Source organism: Podarcis pityusensis (genome assembly GCF_964106645.2).
Source record: "Podarcis pityusensis genome assembly, chromosome: 10".
In the NCBI taxonomy this organism is placed as follows: Eukaryota; Metazoa; Chordata; class Lepidosauria; order Squamata; family Lacertidae; genus Podarcis; species Podarcis pityusensis.
The window spans coordinates 25700716-25721527 of NC_138035.1; the positions used below are offsets into that span (position 1 = coordinate 25700716).

The window sequence follows — 20812 nt, forward strand, 5'->3', positions numbered from 1 at the left end:
TGCAGGGTAGTTATTCAAAGGATGGCATTTCTGAAAGTGGTTGAAATCCAGATGGCAAAGAAAACAACTTCACCACCTAATTATGGGGCTTAGCCAGCAAACTGTCAGTTATAGTAACGAGAACTCTGTAGCAGTAACTGTAGCGAAAATGTAAGACCCGTAAGCGTATTAACAGTTGGTGCTAAAAATAATGTTAAATCATAGGGAAATGTCTTCCAGTGCTTGAAGTGTTGCTCAAAGAAAGGGGGAGGGGATCTCTTTCATTCATCCTGATATTGATTTCTCTGGATGGCTTCATACACGTGTTTTTTGAAGTAGCATAGCCCTTATGCAAGGACTGTACTATATCAATACTCCCTTTAAGGAGACCTTGCTTGGTGTGATTGCCGCCTCCTCTAAGGTTCCTCCCCTACCAGTTGGGAGCAATGTAAAACCCACATGTTGTCATGGGCCAGGAGTTAGTTTCGCCTGCTGAACAGCCTGAAGGCTGCAGCTGATCAGCCTTTGAGGACATGGGGGAGAAGGCACTGATGAGAACCAGATGGCTTCAGCCTTCTTCAACAGAGCTCTGAGCAGCAGTCAGATACTGGAAACAACACCTCTGGTTCCTGGTCCTACCTTGCTGCTTCCTGGTCTCCATCTGGACCTTTGGCTTCATGACCATTGGATTCCCTGACCTCTGAATTATCTGACTACGTGGATTGCTATTTGACTAACCCTCGGAATGGACTTGACTTTGTATGCTGACTCCACCAAGTGTGTCTCAGAGACTCTTATCTTCTGTTAGTCTGTCCTCACATTCCACAAGCTCTGCACGCTGTTGCTCGGCAACAGGACGACACGTGACTTCTTTGACAGATGTTAAGCACTCTATGCAAATAAAATATACTTAAGCCACAGTTCTCCACAGTAAGAGAGCTATGAAGCTGGAAAGATCCTCTCTGAGTGGGACCTGCGACAAAATGTCATAGAGTGGAATGCTCCTCTTCAGTGTTCCAGCCAGAATGCCTTTTTAAAGGCATTGTGTCCCAGGGATAGGCAACTGGGTTCCTTCCAGATACAAGTGGACTACAACTTTCTTCATCTCTGATAACTCTGCATGCTTACTGGCGCTGATGGGGGTTGGAGTCCAACCGCATCTAGAATCACCACGTTGGCTGTTGTTGTTTAGTCGTTTAGTCGTGTCAGACTCTTCGTGACCCCATGGACCAGAGCACGCCAGGCACTTCTGTCTTCCACTGCCTCCCACAGTTTAGTCAAACTCATGCTGGTAGCTTCGAGAACACTGTCCAACCATCTTGTCCTCTGTCGTCCCCTTCTCCTTGTGCCCTCAATCTTTCCCAGCATCAGGGTCTTTTCCAGGGAGTCTTCTCTTCTCATGAGGTGGCCAAAGTATTGGAGCCTCAGCTTCAGGAACTGTCCTTCCAGTGAGCACTCAGGGCTGATTTCCTTAAGAATGGATAGGTTTGATCTTCTTGCAGTCCATGGGACTCTCAAGAGTCTCCTCCAGCACCATGTCAAAAGCATCAATTCTTCGGTGATCAGCCTTCTTTATGGTCCAGCTCTCACTTCCGTACATCACTAGTGATGGCTACGCCAGCTCTGTTTCTTCCCCCTTACCTCAGTTTTCCAGCCCCCACTCCTGAGTCATTCAGCATTCTGTGACCATTTAGAAGCTGTTTTGTCATATAAGCAGCATTTAAACTAATATCATGCTATAATTAATATCCATCTAGAGTTAGAAAAGGCTTTAGTTCCAAGGCTGATGTGGCTCTTGGCAAAGTGTCCTCCGATGGGCTCCATCCAACATCGTTGAACCTTCTACAGCAGGCTTCCTCAATCTCGGCCCTCCAGATGTTTTTGGCCTACAACTCCCATGATCCCTAGCTAGCAGGACCAGTGGTCAGGGATGACAGGATTCCTGTCATCAAAACATCTGGAGGGCTGAGTTTGAGGAAGCCTGTTCTACAACTTACCTGTTGGAAGTGATGTACAAGAGCTACCATTTCAATTACCCACAATGCCACTGATATATTTCTTCGCTCTGGGACATCGTGGGAAAATAAAATGGAATTATGGGTAATTAAAATGGCAGAGCCTGTACTTAGGCAGTCTTTTAATGAAGAACACTAAGCAAGCATCATCGGCGGACCTGCTTGGCCATGGCAGCAGCCAAAAGATGGTGCGTCCTGCTGACCTCAGGCCTGGGTTTCTGTACTATTAAGTTATTTTTATATGGGTGAGTTCTGACTCATGCAGCATTCCCCATCAGTGCCTCAATGGCACAGGTGAGGATATAGTTGGTGAGTTTCCCCTCCTTCTGAAGCTATGAAAGGTACAAGAATCCTGTACCATACCAAATGAAAGAATCTCGAGTTCTATTCACATGGTGTACAGTATGTCAATGAGACTGCATAAATATTCATTTTTCTTACATGCTTTAATGATATGCTGATTATCTGGCAACATATTTCTTTTCTTTTTTTGGAATAAGATATATTCCCTATTCTCTATCTAATTTTCCCATCCTCATGTGAGTGCCTCATGCTGATTGAGAATCCTGCCCTGCAAAGTAAGAGAGTTTGGCAGTAATTTGGAAATAAAACTTGCACCCCTTTAAGACTGGCTACTTATCAAGCAATCAATTATTGCTATTTCTGGATCTTGGAAGTACTATTTTTAATTCTATAATTCCATTAAATCTACCCCCCTTCCCGACACCTGTATTTTCAAACTCTACAGCATTTACCTGTTTTCGTCCCCGGGTCCTGCCTCATCACAGGGAAATTGTGATTCACTTGTACTAGCAATGAATGATTTTGGCAGGACTTGCCCTCAGCCTGAGGAGATTTGGAAGGGTCAGACTGGGTGGGGAAAGTTGTAATGAGGTGTGTGTGTTCAGTTGAATTATATAACTGCGTCAAACACTAATATTATTTTGTTTCAGCTTTTTAAAATCTTGTCGTCTCCTGTGGGCTTTTCTCTATGCCTTTTGTGGACATCTGCTATTCTACTTTTACACACACACAAAGTGAAAGAGTGATTTGTCAAAGTGAAGAGTAATTTTAAAATATAAATCAGGCTGCACCAATGGTCTTCTGGGAGTGTTTTTGGTTTGTTTGTTTTTGCTTTGTGACTGAATTTTGTTGCTTGAAATTGGAGGCAGGATTGGATCTGATGCAGTAGTAGCTAATGTGGTGCTCTCTAGATGTTGTTGAAGTACGGCACCCACCATCCCTGACCAGTAGTGATGCTGGCTGGGGCTGAACAGCATCTGACTACCCCTAAAGTCCTTTGAGATGCATGTTAAGTTATCATAAAAGTTAAATTCAGTGCCCTTTAACAAACAGCATCCCCTAGTTTGCTTGCTTAAAAACAAACGAAATCCAAGACACTATATCACACAGGCTCTTGATGTCACAATTTATTTAGTGCTTTAAAATGTTGAAACTCTTAGTATGTGTTACAACAGACATGTTTATCCTGGAGAAGAGATGCTTTAGCGGAATGATAGCTGTATGCTAATATTTTAAGGGGTGCCACATAGATGATGTGCATATTTCTGTTGCTTCAGAACCAGTCTGTTCAAAATGCAAGAAAGACTATTTCAACTAAACATTAGGAAGAATGATCTGATCAGGAATGGACTTTGGTAATCTTTAGTAATATGCAAGGCAAAAATCTGGCGTCCCCAAATGGATCTTCTTAATTATGACCCATTTCCATTTTGCACCTCCTCGGCTCAGCACCCTGTGCAGGGGAACTTCCCGCACCACCCTAAATCTGATGGTCACCTGTCATGAATGCTTTAGCTGAGATTCCTGCCATTGCAGGGGATTGGATTAGATGACCCTCAGGGTCCCTTCCAACTCTACACTTTTATGCTTCTATGAAATGTGGCACTGACCTGATGGTACAAGCTGTTCAGTAGTGGTACTGACAGCCTGGGAAAGTGGTGGACTGTCCTTCATTAGAGGTTTTAAAGACGTGACTTGGATGGCCAACCTATTGGGGATGCTGTAGTTGTGGATTTCCTGCATCAGCTGGGAGCTGGGCTAGGTGAACTTTGAGGTCCTTTCCAACTCCGTTATCTTGGGATTATTGTTCTTCCTATATTGCTTGGGCTGAGGGCAGGGGGCACTTGGTGAGCTATGGGCTGATTTGAAGCAGGTGCTTCCTTTACAGCTCAGTGTCTCTTGACCATTAGCCAGTTGTGGCTGGTGCCCATTGGGACTCAGAGAGCAGAACGCATGGAGACCATCCAGAAGAGGAATCATAGCCAATGACAGGCAGAGCCAACTCATTCTGGTATTCCATCACCTGTACAACAATGAGAAAGCTGATAGGCAGGCTCAGGGCTGGATTTAGGTTTGATGAGGCCCTAGGCTACTGAAGGTAATGGGGCCCTTTATATGTCCAGCTGTCCTTTGTCAACAACAATGTCACTGTTTATTGTGTTGAATATATGCAATATGGTAATTTATGGACCTACACAACACAAAACACTGTTGCTGCATGTAGGTTTTATTTTATTTGTTTTTTTATCTTATATTTTGGAAATGTACATCCAGGTTTTTCTCCTTTAAATTTTTTTGGGGCCCCCCAAAAGAGTGGGGCCCTAAGCAATAGCTTGCTTAGCTTATACGTAAATCCAGCACTGGGCAGGCTACTTATAACCTGGGCTGGTTAGAAGTGAAGAAGCAGGCAGGTTGAGCCTGGCTGAAGGCAGAACGAGGTTGGTGGGGCAGAGCTCCATTTGGACTAGTAGACCAGCCCCTACTGCCATTAGGTAACAGTAGCCCTCGCCTTAAAAAAAAGGTGTAGAGTTGGAGGATACAGAAATTAGTCGAAGCAAACATCATCATCATTTTTAGTATTTGCAAAGAATGTCATAGAAGCTAATCTTGTTAAGTATTTTTCTATTTTTTTTAATGACTTGGCACCCATTGCAATGTCACTGAGTTGCTGCTGCTGTGCTATTTTTTATTTTTTAAAAAAAGCTGGGTTCTTAAAAAAAATTCTGAGATTGTTACGCTGCCAGCTTTCCACGTCCCAGGAGGATAATAGCCATTTTTGTTTCTCCTGCTCTCGGCAGCTGCTCCTGTTAAGCAATGATTGCCATACTAAACCCCTAAAGTTGACGAGTTTGCAATAAAGTGCTTCTCCTAAATCACTTAGAACTAAACTATCCATGATGAGTTACTTCTTGCCCATTAGGAGCAAGGCTAGAAAGCAATTAATAATCATTTATTTTTATTTTTTTTAAAAATATCCCTCCAGATAAAAGAAGCAGAAAAGTGTTCCTTGTGGCACCTGGTGTTGTAAATAAGCTTTATAGTTATGTCTTTCCACCAAATGTCAAGGCAGCTCTGATCATGCAATGTAGCAATTTTCTGTCTTGTTCCTTCATATTATAGAGATTGGACTAGATTTGCAGCAGGTGGTGTTCTGCAGTCAGCTTCCTGGGCCATTATAAAAAAAAATTTTTTTGACCCTTCTCTTGATGAGATGATTGCTTGTAAGACAACTGGCAATTACTGTTCTTTCAAGAGACTGGGTGCATATTAACAGATTAGAAGGCCTGGAGATGTACTACTATATTATTAGCTGCACCTATACTGCAGAGTTATTGTGAATTGCAGTTTTGTAATTTCTACATACAAAGTGTTATATTCTATAAATATGGGGCACATCATTTTGTGATCCCTTTACAAAATGATAGCTTTTCGTGCACTACATACCTATTCAACTAACGATCATTCTTTTCAGCATCCAGACTTCAGCTTAGCTGAGCATCCTTGCTGCATGTATGTCAAAATTAGCAAATTCTAATACCATCTGACACATTCCAGACTAATGTCCGGATCAGAATTTGCTCTCCACAGGCTTTCACGCTTCTGGGATGTTTCCTCACATGTAGAAGTGATATGGATTGAAAGCATTTGCCCATCTCTGTATGCAATCTCCAGTTTCAGAGAGGCTGTGTGTAACTCGATATCAGATCCTGGGAGCAAGAGCAGAAGAGACTTGCTGCCTATATATAGGATGTCCATGCACACAGTGCTCCAAAAGGGGACAAGCATCACCCCAAAAGAGCACACTCCTGTTTTAGATATTTGAGGTCTCTTCTCCACGTTTTCACATTTTGATGGCTCTCCCTCCTTACCTTCTTAGCTGCTTTTAGAGACCTTCAAAATGAACAAAACTGAAAGTTAACTTCTGCATGTTACACAAGAAGCTGTGCTGATATTACAGGGGGAAAAATAAAAGAAAACTACAGCAGTAAAGCACAAGGACAAAGGGCAGAGGTCTGAAAGAGGATGGGGGAGCACTCCAGTGTCCTTAAAACCTGGCACAGGCAGCACAGTTACCGCATTTTTCCGAGTATAAGACTATACACGGGTAGTGCTGAGGGGTGTATTCTTAATTTGGAGACCCCCAAAATAGGGGGCATCTTATACACAGAAAAATATGGTAATTTTCCACCACAACCATTTCAGTAGCCATAAGTAATTGCCATCAGTAACATGGCTGCAGAATGAGAGATTTGTGGTTAAATTTATCCTAGACTCCTGGTTTAATCATTGAAGCTGCTACCCTCCCACCTGCCATATGAAGTCCTGTGACCAGCTTGACTGTCTTGCAAAGGAATCTATGACTAAAAGGAAACTGCTGAAACAATTCCAGCTATTTAATAATCCCTGCGTTTCTGTTGATAAATGTTTATATATAGCGCAATGCTAACATTCGGTTGATGGGATTTGAAATGGATGAGAACTTAAATCCAGCCCTGCAAATCTCAACTAGAGATGGGAAGAATCAATCCAGTTTGTAGCCGAAGGAAGAAGTCGATTTGCACTAATAGTTTTAGCGTCCTGTAGGTGTAAAAGGGAGCATTGCATACGGCGTGGTTGGAATGCAAAATCTGGTATACAGATGAATGGAAACTTTGGCCCATGCTTCTTTTTAGCCTTCCAAGTGACAGATGTTGGCCAGAAGCTTTGTACAGTGGCACCTCGGGTTAAGTACTTAATTCGTTCCGGAGGTCCGTTCTTAACCTGAAACTGTTCTTAACCTGAAGCACCACTTTAGCCAATGGGGCCTCCTGCTGCCGCTGTGCCGCCAGAGCCTGATTTCTGTTCTTATCCTGAAGCAAAGTTCTTAACCTGAAGCACTATTTCTGGGTTAGTGGAGTGTGTAACCTGAAGCGTATGTAACCTGAAGCGTATGTAACCTGAGGTACCACTGTCTATTGTAGCATCTACCTACTATTATGTGAAAAGTGCTTGGAAGCCATTGCATTCATCACTGCAGTGGTCCAGAGACGTGGGACACACTCTTCTTATTCTACAGATAAGAACAAAGGCAGAGAGAGTTGCTTGATTCTGTATCAAGGCCACACTCATTGAGAATGGTTCAGAATAATAGAATTATAGCATTGTAGAGTTGGAAGAGACACCCAGGGTCATCTAGTTCAACATCCTGCCATACAGGAATCACAGCTAAAGAATCCCCCACAGATGACCCTCCAACCTCTGTTCAAAAGCTTCCAATGAACGAGAGTCCATCACACTTCAAAGCTCTTGGGTTTGGAACTCGGAGTTCTTTAACTTGAGAAATATGCCTATATATTATTGAGCATAATATGTCAATGAGAGCACAGCTCCATGTTTTCTAAGAAGTTTGTTTGGAGGGGGGCAGGTTCTGAAAGAATAAAGAGTACTCCACCTTTACTTGGGGCAAACAATATGCAATACCCATGGTAGAACATTCAGAGCCTGAATGGGATTGTGCTCTAAATGAGGCCCAAGTTGCATAAGACCTGCTTCCTTACATGCTGCATGTGAATGACACATGCCACGTGGGTTGGACCAATCATATGGGAAAGCCCTGGGATTGGTTCTGCTCGTGTGGATGCATTCTCCTGCTGAATATGCCACAGGAAAGGGACTTTCAGCTTGCTGTGCCTCCACGTGAAAGAGACTTAAGAGGCTACCTACATACTGAAATGGATCCTTAATATTTAATACAGTGGTACCTCGGGTTACATACGCTTCAGGTTACATACACTTCAGGTTACAGACTCTGCTAACCCAGAAATAGTACCTCGGGGTAAGAACTTTGCTTCAGGATGAGAACAGAAATTGTGCAGTGGCTGCGCAGTGGCAGCAGGAGGCCCCATTAGCTAAGGAGGTGCTTCAGGTTAAGAACAGTTTCAGGTTAAGAACAGACCTCCGGAAAGAAATAAGTACTTAACCTGAGGTACCACTGTACTTAATATTATCGCTTGGGGTGGTTCAGTGAGCAGTGGCAGAGCTTCATGCTCTGGCACCGGGGGGCGGAGAGCAGGCGGAGCTGGGACTGGCATTCATCCCAGGGCGGGGCACACCATCCACAGGGGTGTGGTGCGTGCCCTGGGGGCGTGGCGCCCAGCGCAGGCGGGGACGCAGCCGCGATGGCACCGCACTGGGATTGTGCTGCCAGGGGCGGTGCACTCCCCCCGCACACCTCTTTCTCCACAACTGTCAGTGAGTAAGTGGTTTAAGGAGAGGGGTATGTTTGGACTTTTCAAGTCTGGCAATGGGCCGTGAGATGTCTGGGATTGTGGGGGCTCCTAATTTTGGAGGGATTTTGAAACATGTTCTTAAATATCACATGGAATTTAGTGTGGATTATGGAAAAGGGGCTGATCTGTCGAGAAGGGTCAAAAATATTGTTAAGCTGGAGTTCCCACGAGTGAAACGAGCAGGGGACAAGGGAAAATACAGTTACAAATATGAAGAAGAGCTGCGGAAGGGACATGGAAGAGACTTAAGGGCCTCGGATATAAGGTTACCAGGTTAATGCGCTAGATCGATGGGATAATAAGTACTGACAAAACCCGGGACCAGGAGGAAGGGACGCTGGATGAAGATTGGATTGTTTTTATTTCTTTTTCTACTACTAGGATTGTTTTATAAAATTGATGAATGTTAGAAAAATGTTGGAATGAAATTACTTGGCTTTAGCAAAAATGTTTAAAGAATTATGTAAGAATATTATGGTTATGAGAAGTTGGTAAAAATAAGATTTAAGTTTTAAGTTTCAAGGTTTTTTATAGTAAGATAAGATAAAAATAGTTTAAGGTAATGTAATGACAGAATTTTATGAAATATGGAAAGGATTTGCTGCAACAATTAACAACTAGGATACAAAAAAAGGGAGGAGGAGGAGGTCAAAGAAAGATGGTAATGACAGTTGAGGATTTGAGAATAATGGATTTGTTTTTAAATGTTTGCGGTGTATTTTTGTTTTTTTTTAAATTTGTATTGTTGGATGTGGTTTGTGTTTTTCTTTGTTCTTTCTTTGTTCTTTTTCTACTTTGTTTTCTTTTGTAACTCTAAAATTTCCCCCCCAATAAATATCATTTAAAAAATAAAAAAAATAAGGAGAGGGGTATGTAACATTTTCCTCACTTACCATATCTCTACTTCTTCACAAGTGACACCCACCTCTGGAGGGTCAGAACATATTTTAAACACACGTTTTGAACCCTTGTGTAGAGGGACAAGCCACAAATACAAAGGTCCAAGCGTGTGTGTGTGTGTGAGAGAGAGAGAGATTTAGAGTAGACAAATTGAAAACAAAGTACCTCTCTTCATCACCATTTCTCTGCATAAAATCCTCCTGGACACTTTTCTTTATTTAAAAAACCAAAGCAACAAAACTGTAGGATTAAGGCTCCATTCCTTGAAGTTTCATGTTCTGTGTAGTTAGCCCCTTATACTAAAACATATGATGAAATGTGATTGGCTGGCATCTCATTAGAGTACATGTTGAATATGATGACAGGGAATTGTTTACTAACGTGTAATTAAATATCCTTCATGATGCTTTATGACCTAGTAGGGTTTTCAGAATTTACCCCTTTGGGACTATATTTCTACACTAATAGTGGATGTCCTCACAGGCCTGTTAGAATACCAGTGAGATATTGCTATTTGTTGACAGATTTGCACCACAGACAACATCTTCATGCATCTCTATGGTGTTGTGGTCCTGGTGGATTAACTCCCCCCCCACCCCCCACCCCTGCTGTGATAGAATTTGGACATAGGTCCAATATTTGCTAGTCAATCATTTTAACTCATTCTTCTGCACTAGGAGTCTGTGATGTGTTTGTTTTTTTGTGCTGTGCCCTAACACATTATGCCCATTTGATGTTCTTACTCAATATTTACCCTGTTGCTTTTGTGCTTTTGCTTCCTTTTCCTCCTTCCCCCCCCCCCCATGTTCTTTCTTTTTGTGTGTTGTCCTTCTGGTACACAACACATTTACACTTTGTGCTGCTGCAAACCTAGCACTCCCTTTAATCAAATTATAGATTCTCCACGCCTCACTCCTTGAGACATGGTGCTGCACTCTTGAATATTGACCACAGTCAATTTGTGAGGCGATGCATTCTGTAAAGGATTGGTGGCTCAGTCCATTCCAGCTTCTTTAAAAGAGTGGCAGAAAGGTGTGGTGAAAATGTCAGCTACCTTTATTTCGAGATATCAATCACTGTCCTTTCAGAGAGTTTTTATTGCCTGTTTGTATAAGTCTCTTTGTGCACAGGTTTCTTTAATAAAACGAAGCATTAGAATAAAGCATGTTCAGCCTAATGCACACCCCAGCAATGTGGATGGCTTTAAAAGAGCACTAGACAAATTCATGGATAAAGTTACTAATGGTTGCTATTCATGATGGCTATATATTATCTTCAAGATCAGAGGCAGCACTCTAGACAGTAGTTACCATGAGCAGGAGAGGGCTGCTGTGCAGGCATCCTATAAGCATCAGGTTGGTCTATGTGGGAACAGAATCCAGCAGAATTATTCATACTTATTTATTGAATTAAATTCTGCCCTTCCTCTTGAATAGAGTGGGAGCATAGACTGCATCTTGTGCAAAAACAAATACCCTTTTCCTTTCATGCCAATAGCATGAAATCTCTTTTTGCATGCTAAAATGCCCACATTGGTCTATATTCAGGGGGTGGTCAGGAAGCATCATGGGTCAAAGATCACTTGTGCTGTGTGTGCGTTTTCACACATCTCTGCCACAGGTGCAGGGCAAATGTGCCACTGAGGAGTCCTAGAATTCTTCTGAGTGAACAGAAGTTGCAACTGTAGATGCAGTCACCAATTTAAATGTGCCTGTCAGTCATCCCAGTTCCTGAAAGCAAAGTGCTACTCTTTCTGTTCTTTCCTTTTTTTTTTGTCATTTAGCTTTTGTACTACTAGCAAAAGGAGCTCCAAATAAACACTGCTACTTATGACAAAAACCTCTGGGCGTTTTCAGGGAAAACAAATAATGTGCAAGGTTTTCTGTCATATGTGTCCACAGTTCCCTTTCTATCCACATTATAGTAATTCTGGACTCTGGCCCGTTTTTTTTAAAGACGTGTACTTGAAGTGCCTTTTTGAAGTCAGTGATAAAAATACAAATACACATTAGGAATGTGCACCAGGGATGTATTTCATATTTACAATTTTTTCTGTACCGCCAACATTAACAAAAAGAACCACAGCATAAAAGAACTGAGTGCTTGCAAAAGCTGGACCCTTATAAGGTGAGCGATGGACTGCTCATTTATCTCCAAATGGAACTCATCCAACTGCAGGATTCTGTCACCAAGGTGTAGACCTAGGGCTAAGGAGTGATGTTGAAGGAGAAGGCATAGGCCATAGCTGTATATCTTGGTGGGCCTGTTACACTTCTGTGCAGATAAATGTGGAAGGAAGGAAGGAAGGAAGGAGTAATTAGGTTGCGCAATGTAGAGAAATACTAGAACAAAGAACATGATGGCCATTGAGTGAAATGTACCTTCAGGTAGAACACTGAAACCCTGGTTGTTGGGGTGGGAAGAAATGTTGGTAGTGCAAGTCTGACCATTCTTTTGGTCTAGGGTTCTTATCTTAGTTATTTTGAGTACCCTGGATGTACAACATTTGGAAAAACACCCCTTAACATTGCAGCTATTAGACCCTGTAAGAGTGCTACCTGAGCAATTGGACTTGTTGCAAGCCATGGTTTCTTGGTCCATTGGTGCCGATTCGCAGCTGTATCAGAGACTGAGCAAGAGGTGTTATCTTGCAAGCTTGAACAGACTTCCAAGGCCTTTCAGTCTGTCAGGTTGTTCACACCTAAGAAACATGTAAGATGTGACCAAAATGTGATGCCCCTGAGCAGGTGAGACTCTGGAGAGGCTGAATTATGCAGTGCTTCTTGGTTCCCTCTCTAGGATACCAGCTGATGCATTTAAGGTATTGGGAGAGTGAAAATGAGAATTGAAATTCAGACTCGGCTAACACTACCATGTGATTTCGCTCCTAGTCTAACAAATAATAATAATAAAAACCAGGCAGCCAGGAATACACAAGTAGGTGCATTGGGGGAAGTGGAGGAGGCAACAGATGCTGTGCTTAAAATTCCAGTCATGTGGGCAAAAGGTGAAGCAGGTGCGTATGTGGTCACCCACTTCAAGCAACTGTTTTTCTCAGTGTTCTGGAAGGAAATCACGTTGCATGGGAACCATTCCAGGGACGTGCTCAGCCTTGCTCGGAAAAAGCTATTGCTCCATAGCAGGCAGTTTGAAGTTTTTAACTCTGATTTCTAAACAAAATCAAAGAGAGGAAGGGAGTCACAATCAAAGGACATGGACAAAAAGATTGCAGTTAGGGCTGAGATTGCATGAGAGACTGCCACACAAAAGCTGCACTCTTTTTGGCCTCCCCCCCCCCCGAGGTGAGGCTTGAAAATAGGTGAGGGTGATTTCTCTGTTTGTGGCCAGTGGTGGCCACACAAAAGGAACAGGAATAAAGGTCTGGCTCTTTAGCTTATAGTAGCAAAGGTTCGTGAATTGGAACAAGGCAGGCAAGGAAGCACGGGCAAGGTGTCTATCCCTTCTCCATAACACCCATTCAGAGAGAAGGTAGTGTCATACTGGAAGCATTGCCCTCTCTCTAAATGGACTTGGACATAATCACATAGTAATATTTGATTGGTTATGTGTTTTCGTGGCATCATATACACCATGTGATTCTGACTGGCTTTTTGTTTTTTGAAGTGGGTGGGTGGGGTAGAATCAGGTTTTACTTGTGTTAGTGAACAGACAGCCTCTTTTGAGTAAAGAGCTCCTGTGGCTTCATTTTTAAAAACTGTGTGTGAGAGATAGATTTTCAGGCTGAGCATTAGGTAGAGGGTCTGCCTATGTAAATAGTGCAGGGATTAAGTGTATAAACTGTTAAGCCAGGAAATTCCTGTTTGAAATCTCAGCTTTGAACTCACTAGGTGGCCTTAGGTCTGCTGCAGTTCTGTCAGCTTCGGTCATTTGCCCCTAGGGCTGGTCCTACCGTTAGGCAGAGTGAAGCAACTGCCTCAGGCAGCAGATGCTAGAGGACGAGGAACTCTGGCAAGTTTTGGGAGGACAAGCTGCAGGAAGATCTATATGTTCTCTGTAATGTGCTCTCAGCCACCTAATTCTGCACTCAGGTGCAGCAAAAGATGCTTTCCGATCACTAGCATTTAGCTGTCAGTCTGACTGACCTTTGTACATAGAATTGGAGAGGTGCCATCTTCCTTTGCCTCAGGCAGCTAAATATCTTGGGACAGCCCTGTTTGCTTGCAACATAGGAAAATACTGGTGTGGCTTATAGGAATGGTGTAAATGTTACTGAGATAATGCACATAAAGCACTTTGAGTGCTTGGAAATGTGCTTTTTTTAATGCTAGGATTAACCCCTTGCTGCAGTGATCCCCCCACCCTCATGGCTGCTGTTTGAAAGGAAGGTAGGAATGAAAGTAGAAAAGAGAGAGAGAGGGAAAGGAAGGGAAGAGTATCAACAAAACAATAGGAAAGGAAAAGAAAGGATGGTCCATAGCCAGTGAGTGAACCTCTGGGAAGCTGTTTCTGATTGATCTCTTTTTCATTCTGGAAAGAGTTATCATCTCCATTGGTGGTTTTGCAAGGTAGACCTGTCCACTTGATTTGGGACAAGTATTCCAAAGCAGAATGCTAAAAAATGCAACCTACCTACCTACCTACCAGCTTGAATACAGCAGCCTTAATATGAGATAGGCAGGTCCTTACTCCGATTCATACCCCACTGTTGTCGTTACTGTCATTACCCTTTTAATGCCACTCCCTCTTTACTCAGGGGAAAAAAAGCTTTACCTTGAAGCAGAGGACAAGGAGGCAGTGAGAAGGAAAGGATCCCTTTCAACTCATGAAGGGGTTTACAGCTGTGACAATTCAGTGTCAAGCTTAAACATGTCCAATATATGCATAGAAATATTTCACAACTATCGGGATAGGTGATAACATGATCTTCCAACATGATCCATGTAGGCGTGTCGATTAGCGGATGGGTTCAAAGAAAATGAGAGTTGCCCTAAGACTCTGCTGTGGCCTCCTGTTATAGACCAGTGGTGGAGAACTTGTGGTCCTCCAGATGTTTTTTATCCCATCATCCCCAGCCAGCATGGCCAATGGCCAGAAATGGTAGGAGTTGGATTCCAGCAACTCCTGGAGGACCACAGGTTCCCTAGTCCTAAGATAGGGCATTGCCTTTCAAAGAACTTTGTTCACCATTCCAGCTCCTCTCCAGGAACCTCTTTAGCAGCTATAAGGATCTGCCATCCTTTGTTCTTGATGAAGAATATGAGTAATTACTTGCTTGTATATTCATGATCATGAAAAGCTTTCTGAAACTCCTATTCATGGAAAATAAATGAGGAACAAGGGAGAAGGGCTGCTGTCCGGACAATGCAGAGTAGATAATTCTTCTAAAAATGCTGAAGAAATCTGAACGTGGCAAGTTAGATAGAATCTGTGGCATAATTCATGTATATGCATGAGCCACCAAGCACAAAAACAGACAATGGAGGACTAAATTAAAAACCATAAATAAAACTGGAAATTAAAATTTCCAATAATAGGGAGACAAAAAGCAATCAACATAGGTAACCAGGAGTGCCAAGTATTAATGATAAAGCATCAGACAATGAAAGGGAAAAATGCAAATAGAAACAAAAGGATTCTCAGCTGGGTTTGTGTCTTTTCTTTCTTTTTTTTAAGAAGTGGGATAATCGAGAAGAATTATGTCCAATAAAATGTTGGGTTTTCTCTCACATGGGGAGCAGCAGTGAATGCATTATGATTCCATTCTGATCATTGCCAGGTTTTGGTTATAGAAGAGATGGAGAGCCCACTGAAAGGGGCATCTAGATGGTCAGGTTTTTTTATTCCATGTGGCCCTCCTCATGCTGCTGGACTCCTAACATCCATCCACCCCAGCCAGCATGGCCATAGGTCAGTGATGATAGGAGCTGTGGTCCAACAACATCTGGAGGGCTGCAGGTTACCCATCCTGATCTGGCAGCCAATGGCATGTTGCTAGGGATGGGGAGAAATTCACAAGATAACACAACAGCAGGTGGAAAGTAGTCTTACATCTGTCATATGTTCCAGATATTTTTTGGGTACACCTCCCATCATCCCCAAATGCCATAGCTAATGGTCAGGGGTGATAGGAGTTGCAGTCCCCAACATATGGAGAGCATCGCATTGGCTACCTACACCGTAGACATTAGTGCAATGGAGGACAGAAATTGCCACACATCTGCCATTTTGGGTGGCATGTCCAACAAGCGGAAGGTATTTGATAATCAGAGTCGCCTAAGCTGTTAGGTGGCTCTGTCCTGCTATATAGCTTCTGTCTTTGTTAGAGATGGAGTCTGTTTTCACATCTGGCTCTGGTTCTGTGTTGATAGAAACTGAAGCTGTGTAGACATTAGCAGTGGCGTAGCGTGGGTTGTCAGCACCCGGGGCAAGGCAAGTAATTTGCGCCCCCTAACCCGTGGATTTGCGCCCCCTAACCCTAACCTCCAGATGTTGCGCCCGGTGCGGCCGGCCCCCCCTGCACCCCCCACGCTACGCCACTGGACATTACCATTTGCTCTGGCTCCAGTGCACTCCCACCCCTGGTTTTCAAATCTGTGTACACACAAGTTTATCCACGGCATTCTGTCGTCTCTTGAGAAATACTGCTGTTGGATGTGTTTCCCCCCCAACCAGCTTCAGCCCAGAAGGAAAACTTAAGCTACATTCACTTTGCAGCTAAGCCAAGGTGTGTACATTTGAGACATTGTGCATGTGTAGATGACAGCACCTGCAAGGATAGGAATTTGCAAGGAGGTGTTGCAGGGTTGGGGAAACCAAACAGGTACTGTGTATTGGGTGAAGACAGCCCTGGACCCTGTGTGGTGTTGACCTGCTCTGGTGTGTGCAAAAGTGATCTGAAATCATTTTGGGGAGGGACAACCTCTCTGTGAGTCGCTCACCCTTTTGAGTTCTAAGCCTTAGGACTAACGTGTTTCTTTCATTCTATCCTAATGTGGCCTTGGTTATGCTGCACATGGTCATCTTTTCCTGATATGCCATTTTATGGACTGGTACCTTCATGTAAGGGACGCGGGTGGCGCTGTGGGTTAAACCACAGAGGCTAGGACTTGCCGATCAGAAGGTTGGCAGTTCAAATCCCCGCAATGGGGTGAGCTCCCGTTGCTCGGTCCCTGCTCCTGCCAACCTAGCAATTCGAAAGCACATCAAAGTGCAAGTAGATAAATAGGTACTGCTCCAGCGGGAAGGTAAACGGCGTTCCTGTGCGCTGCTCTGGTTTTACCAGAAGCGGCTTAGTCATGCTGGCCACATGACCCGGAAGCTTTACGCCGGCTCCCTCTGCCAATAAAGCGAGATGAGCGCCGCAACCCCAGAGTCGGTCACGACTGGACCTAATGGTCAGGGGTCCCTTTACCCTTTACCTTTACCTTCATGTAAAGAGCATGTTCACAGCTGCCCTTTTGGGATCCTTTTAATGAGGATTTTGTTATTTTTAATTCACTGCAAGATGGAGAACAAGGCAAGTACTACTGCGCCATCAAAGCAAAAGGACAGGTCAGTTCAAATGCATGCAGATACTATCCTAGGCTGGGAACCAGCACAGGAAGGCATTTGCATTGTCACCATATTTCCAGATATGTGATGTAAAGTAGGACCTCCTAGGGGACATTGCTCATATGTGTATCTTTGCATCCTTCCCTTGCAATTTTCATTTTATTGCAGTGCCTCCTGCTCTCAGGTTCTCTAAGACAATTTTGACTTTAAATTAGTCTACTCTCTAATCCCCTCAGGTTTATACTAGCAATAAACCACACATTCATCCAATTTATTACTGAAGATGTTGAAGAGCATGACCTCTACCTAAGACTGCTGGGTATTTCTTCCTAATTTGAAATCAAATTATTCTTCATTATTACACTTCAGATCTGTTTTTTTCTTTCTTTCTTTCTTTCAACCTTTGGAAAGTAAAGAGAAAAGGAAACATTTGGAGATGGACTCCAAGTCCCACCATTCTTGATCATTGGCCATGCTGGTTGGGGATGATGGGAGCTGGAGTCCAAAGACAACTGGAGGACCACTGGTTCTCAGGAATAATCAGGGTTCTAAAATGTTCGGGGAGCCTCCATGCATACAATACATTTCCCACTCCAGACAGTCAGCTTTTGTGGGTTGGAAGGCAACGGAAAAAGCAGACGAGGGGAGTCACCCTCCTCACTGTCCCCCCCTCCCATCCTGTGTCTACTTTCCTAGATTTCTAATGTCTAAAGAGGGCTTATCCCTGCTCTGGATGAGGATAATATTAAAAGCACTCCCATTACCAGACGATGCCTCAATTTGGAATTTAATAAAAACCACAGGTGACCAAGGTTTTTCTGACATGCATTAATAACTTTATTAGTAGGTTACTGGGTCTCCTTTAACAGTTTTATCTTCAGAGTATTCCTGCCATAGCACCACAGAGGAGCAAGATTTGCTGATATTCTACCAGAAGGCAAATAAAAAGGTAGTTAACGTCACTGTAATAAAATGTAATCATCTATAATGTCTGCTGCTAATAGAATAAAGCCCTTCTTTTTCACAGTGGCTGAAGATGGATGGATTCCAGCAGGTGGCTGCTTTGTGAGGTTTGCAGATATTTTTACGACAACATTTCTCTTTGTGCACTACTGAAAAAAAGGAGAGTAAAAAGCGAAATGAATTTAAATATGGCATTTGTACCAGTGAAACAATTATGATTATATATTTATTTATTTATAGCCCGCCCTTTTTCCCTGACAGGGACTCAAGTGGCTTGCAGATAAAATAGGAACAATGGTCTTTCAGGTGGGACTGATGAGGGTCAGTGCTCCGACTTCCTCACAAACTCCTTTATGTCTCTAGGCCCATTTGGGCCTTATGTTCACTCTTGGGATTGTCACTGTGTGAGGGAGTGTGAGGACGCACTGGCATAAACAAAGTTCTAAATCATAGAAGCAACCCCCGCAAGTAAATGAAACTCCCCAGTGTTGGAATCGCAGTGGCAGGGATCTTTCCGTTTGTAACTCAAGGGTTATAATTATGTTAGTGGGGTTTTAAAATCTCTATAAATTTCAAAATTACAGAACCACAAAAAAACCACATGTAACGAATGAATCCCACCCCCAGTTAATGTTATAACATCAACGTTCCAAGAAGGGTACAGGTGGATATGTTGTTTAGCAATGAGGTAGAGTGGCACGATCTTCAATGAGGTAACAAGTGCTCTGACTTAGGAATGTAGTTTGGAGGGAGGTTTCCTCCAGGCATTTTTCTGCTATGTACAAAGTCTGAACTAAGAAACACAAAGCCTCTTTGATTCTTTCCCCCTCAAATTATACACTGTTTTTGTTCTGTTTGCTCAGGAAATTGTTATCAGGACTTTTCTTTCTGGACTCCATTTGCATTGTTTAAGTGGCTTTGCTAACACCTGGCTCAGAACCGTGCTCTCCAACTCATGGAAGGATGTGGTGCCTCAGAGGAGTGGGGCTTGCCAATGCACCCTCATTCTCCCTTGCACAATGACAGTTACAGAACACCTGAATAGAGCTTTTAATGTTTACTGTTAAAAGTAAATATGTCTTCCATTTTGAACCTTACACCAAGTCAGATCATTGGTCCTTCTAGCTTAGCATTGTTTACCCTGATTGGCCATGGCTCTCCAGGGTTTCAGACAGCTATAGGTTCCCAGACCTATCAGGCGGGATCTGCTTGCAGTAGCCTCAGTAATCCTTGTAACAGTAAACTTCGTAAAGTAATACCAGTATTCATTAGTACTGACATGAAATGGCTAGCCCCAAATTTCCACCTCATTCTAAGACTTCAAAAAGAGGCAGAGGCGTACCCTTCATCCCTGCCCTGGAAAAAATCAAAACACTTTATTGCAATAGCCAGTTTAAAAGCTACCACATTTTACGTGACCAAAGTACTTGAAGCATCTAGAGTGAGGACGAGGTGAGGAGAAAGATTTTTTTAAAAAATTGAATGCCTTGTGCAGCAGTGCAATAAGGAGAGGAAGTTTCTTCTGTGTTTGATCTTGCCACAACATCAGTATTACTTTGTCACACACATAAATGCCACACACACCATAGGCTGATAGGTGATTTTTGCGCTGCCCACCACCCTGCGTAGATGGGGCTGGTTTCACCAACTCCTAAGTAAAAGAGGCAATGTTTAATAGAAGAGGAGGCAAAGGGGGAGCAGTGGCACTCAGTCTGGCTAGTGACCACTATTTTTATTTCCCGCAGTTACTATAATGGGAAGACAAGACAGGAGTTATCATGTAGCTTAATTCCTGGGATGCTTCAGGAGGAAAATGGTGGCCGTCACTAGTATTTCTCCCAAAAGTTTCCAAGGAATGATGGAACATGCTGGCATAGGAATATTCTGTCAGGACTTGTCAGAAATGAAAATAGCAACTGACAGCTGTCCAGAGAAGTGCCTCTGTCTGTGTAAAACTTACAGCAGTGGTGAAGTGGGGGATGTTTTAAGAGAAATTCTCCTACCCCAAATTCTAGTCAAAAGTTCCTGCTAAGAACTTATTTGCACTAATATTTGTAGGAAAAAATGCTCTACCCAGCAAGTAGAAGCTTACAAAAGTGAGGTGTCTTGTCTCTTTGTTCTGTATTTGGGCAAGAAAACAGTGTTCTGCTGTGCTCGTTTCTCTGGCCTGCAGTATTAGGCAAAACTCTAGGGATTTCCTTTCACTGCTAAACATCTGAGGAGCTGAATGGAAAACCCTGGGGTTTAGGGCAGAAGGGAGCCTACCTTTTTCTCTTCAGCTATTGTGGAGCCTTAAGAGCAAGGCTTTCTTGGGAGAAGTCTGGCTTTACATTCTAAAGTGCGCTCTGAGGGAAATCTGAATTCCCCACATGGCCTGTGAAATAACTTTCCATCCTCCCTCGCCGTCTCAGGCTGCCACAGCGCTGACAATTGAGCAAAGGGTGAGTTCTGAAAGGTTTGGAATGGTTTTTACAGCTGGAGGGTGCTGGGGAAACTTGCACCTTGGATTCTGCCTCTCTCTTTTTGCTTCGTTTCGAAGACGTATAATTTACCTGCCCTGCTCCATCTTTCCTAAACCCTTCATCCTCCTGCATTTCAAAGCAACAGCAGGAAGGCAGACAATGGCTTTGGCAGGATATCGGTTAGACACCCAGATGTATAGTATATTATGCTGGGCTGACTTACGTTGCCTCTCAAACATTATAGCATCATCTCCTGGTTTTAAAAGCTCGCGTCTCCGAAAAGGGGCAGCGGTGGTGGTGATGAATAAATATTGCTGTAGCAGCATGCACAAGTGATATTCTGGGAAGCAACCAAATGAGTCAGTTTAGCTGACACAAAGTCACTTTGATTGTTCTCCCTCCCATCTGT

General features: G+C 43.2%; 1 protein-coding gene and 1 long non-coding RNA gene across 9 annotated transcripts in view; one reads left to right on the forward strand and one right to left on the reverse strand.

Annotated features, from left to right (window-relative positions):
• LOC308457727 overlaps positions 1-888 on the reverse strand; it is a 36359-nt gene extending 35471 nt beyond the window's left edge. Inside the window, exon 1 of the long non-coding RNA XR_013977087.1 lies at positions 619-888. This is a non-coding gene — a long non-coding RNA (uncharacterized lncRNA). The remainder of the gene's footprint in view (positions 1-618) is intronic.
• CHST11 (carbohydrate sulfotransferase 11) overlaps positions 1-20812 on the forward strand; it is a 213341-nt gene that overhangs the window by 123338 nt on the left and 69191 nt on the right. The window contains exon 1 of one of the 8 annotated variants that reach the window (XM_080971795.1): positions 18004-18048. The exons of the other annotated variants lie outside the window; for them this stretch is intronic. Coding sequence (XP_080827921.1) covers positions 18019-18048 — 30 coding nt within the window. The 5' untranslated portion in view covers positions 18004-18018. Of the gene's footprint in view, positions 1-18003; positions 18049-20812 lie in introns of those variants that run through there. 8 annotated transcript variants of the gene reach the window in all.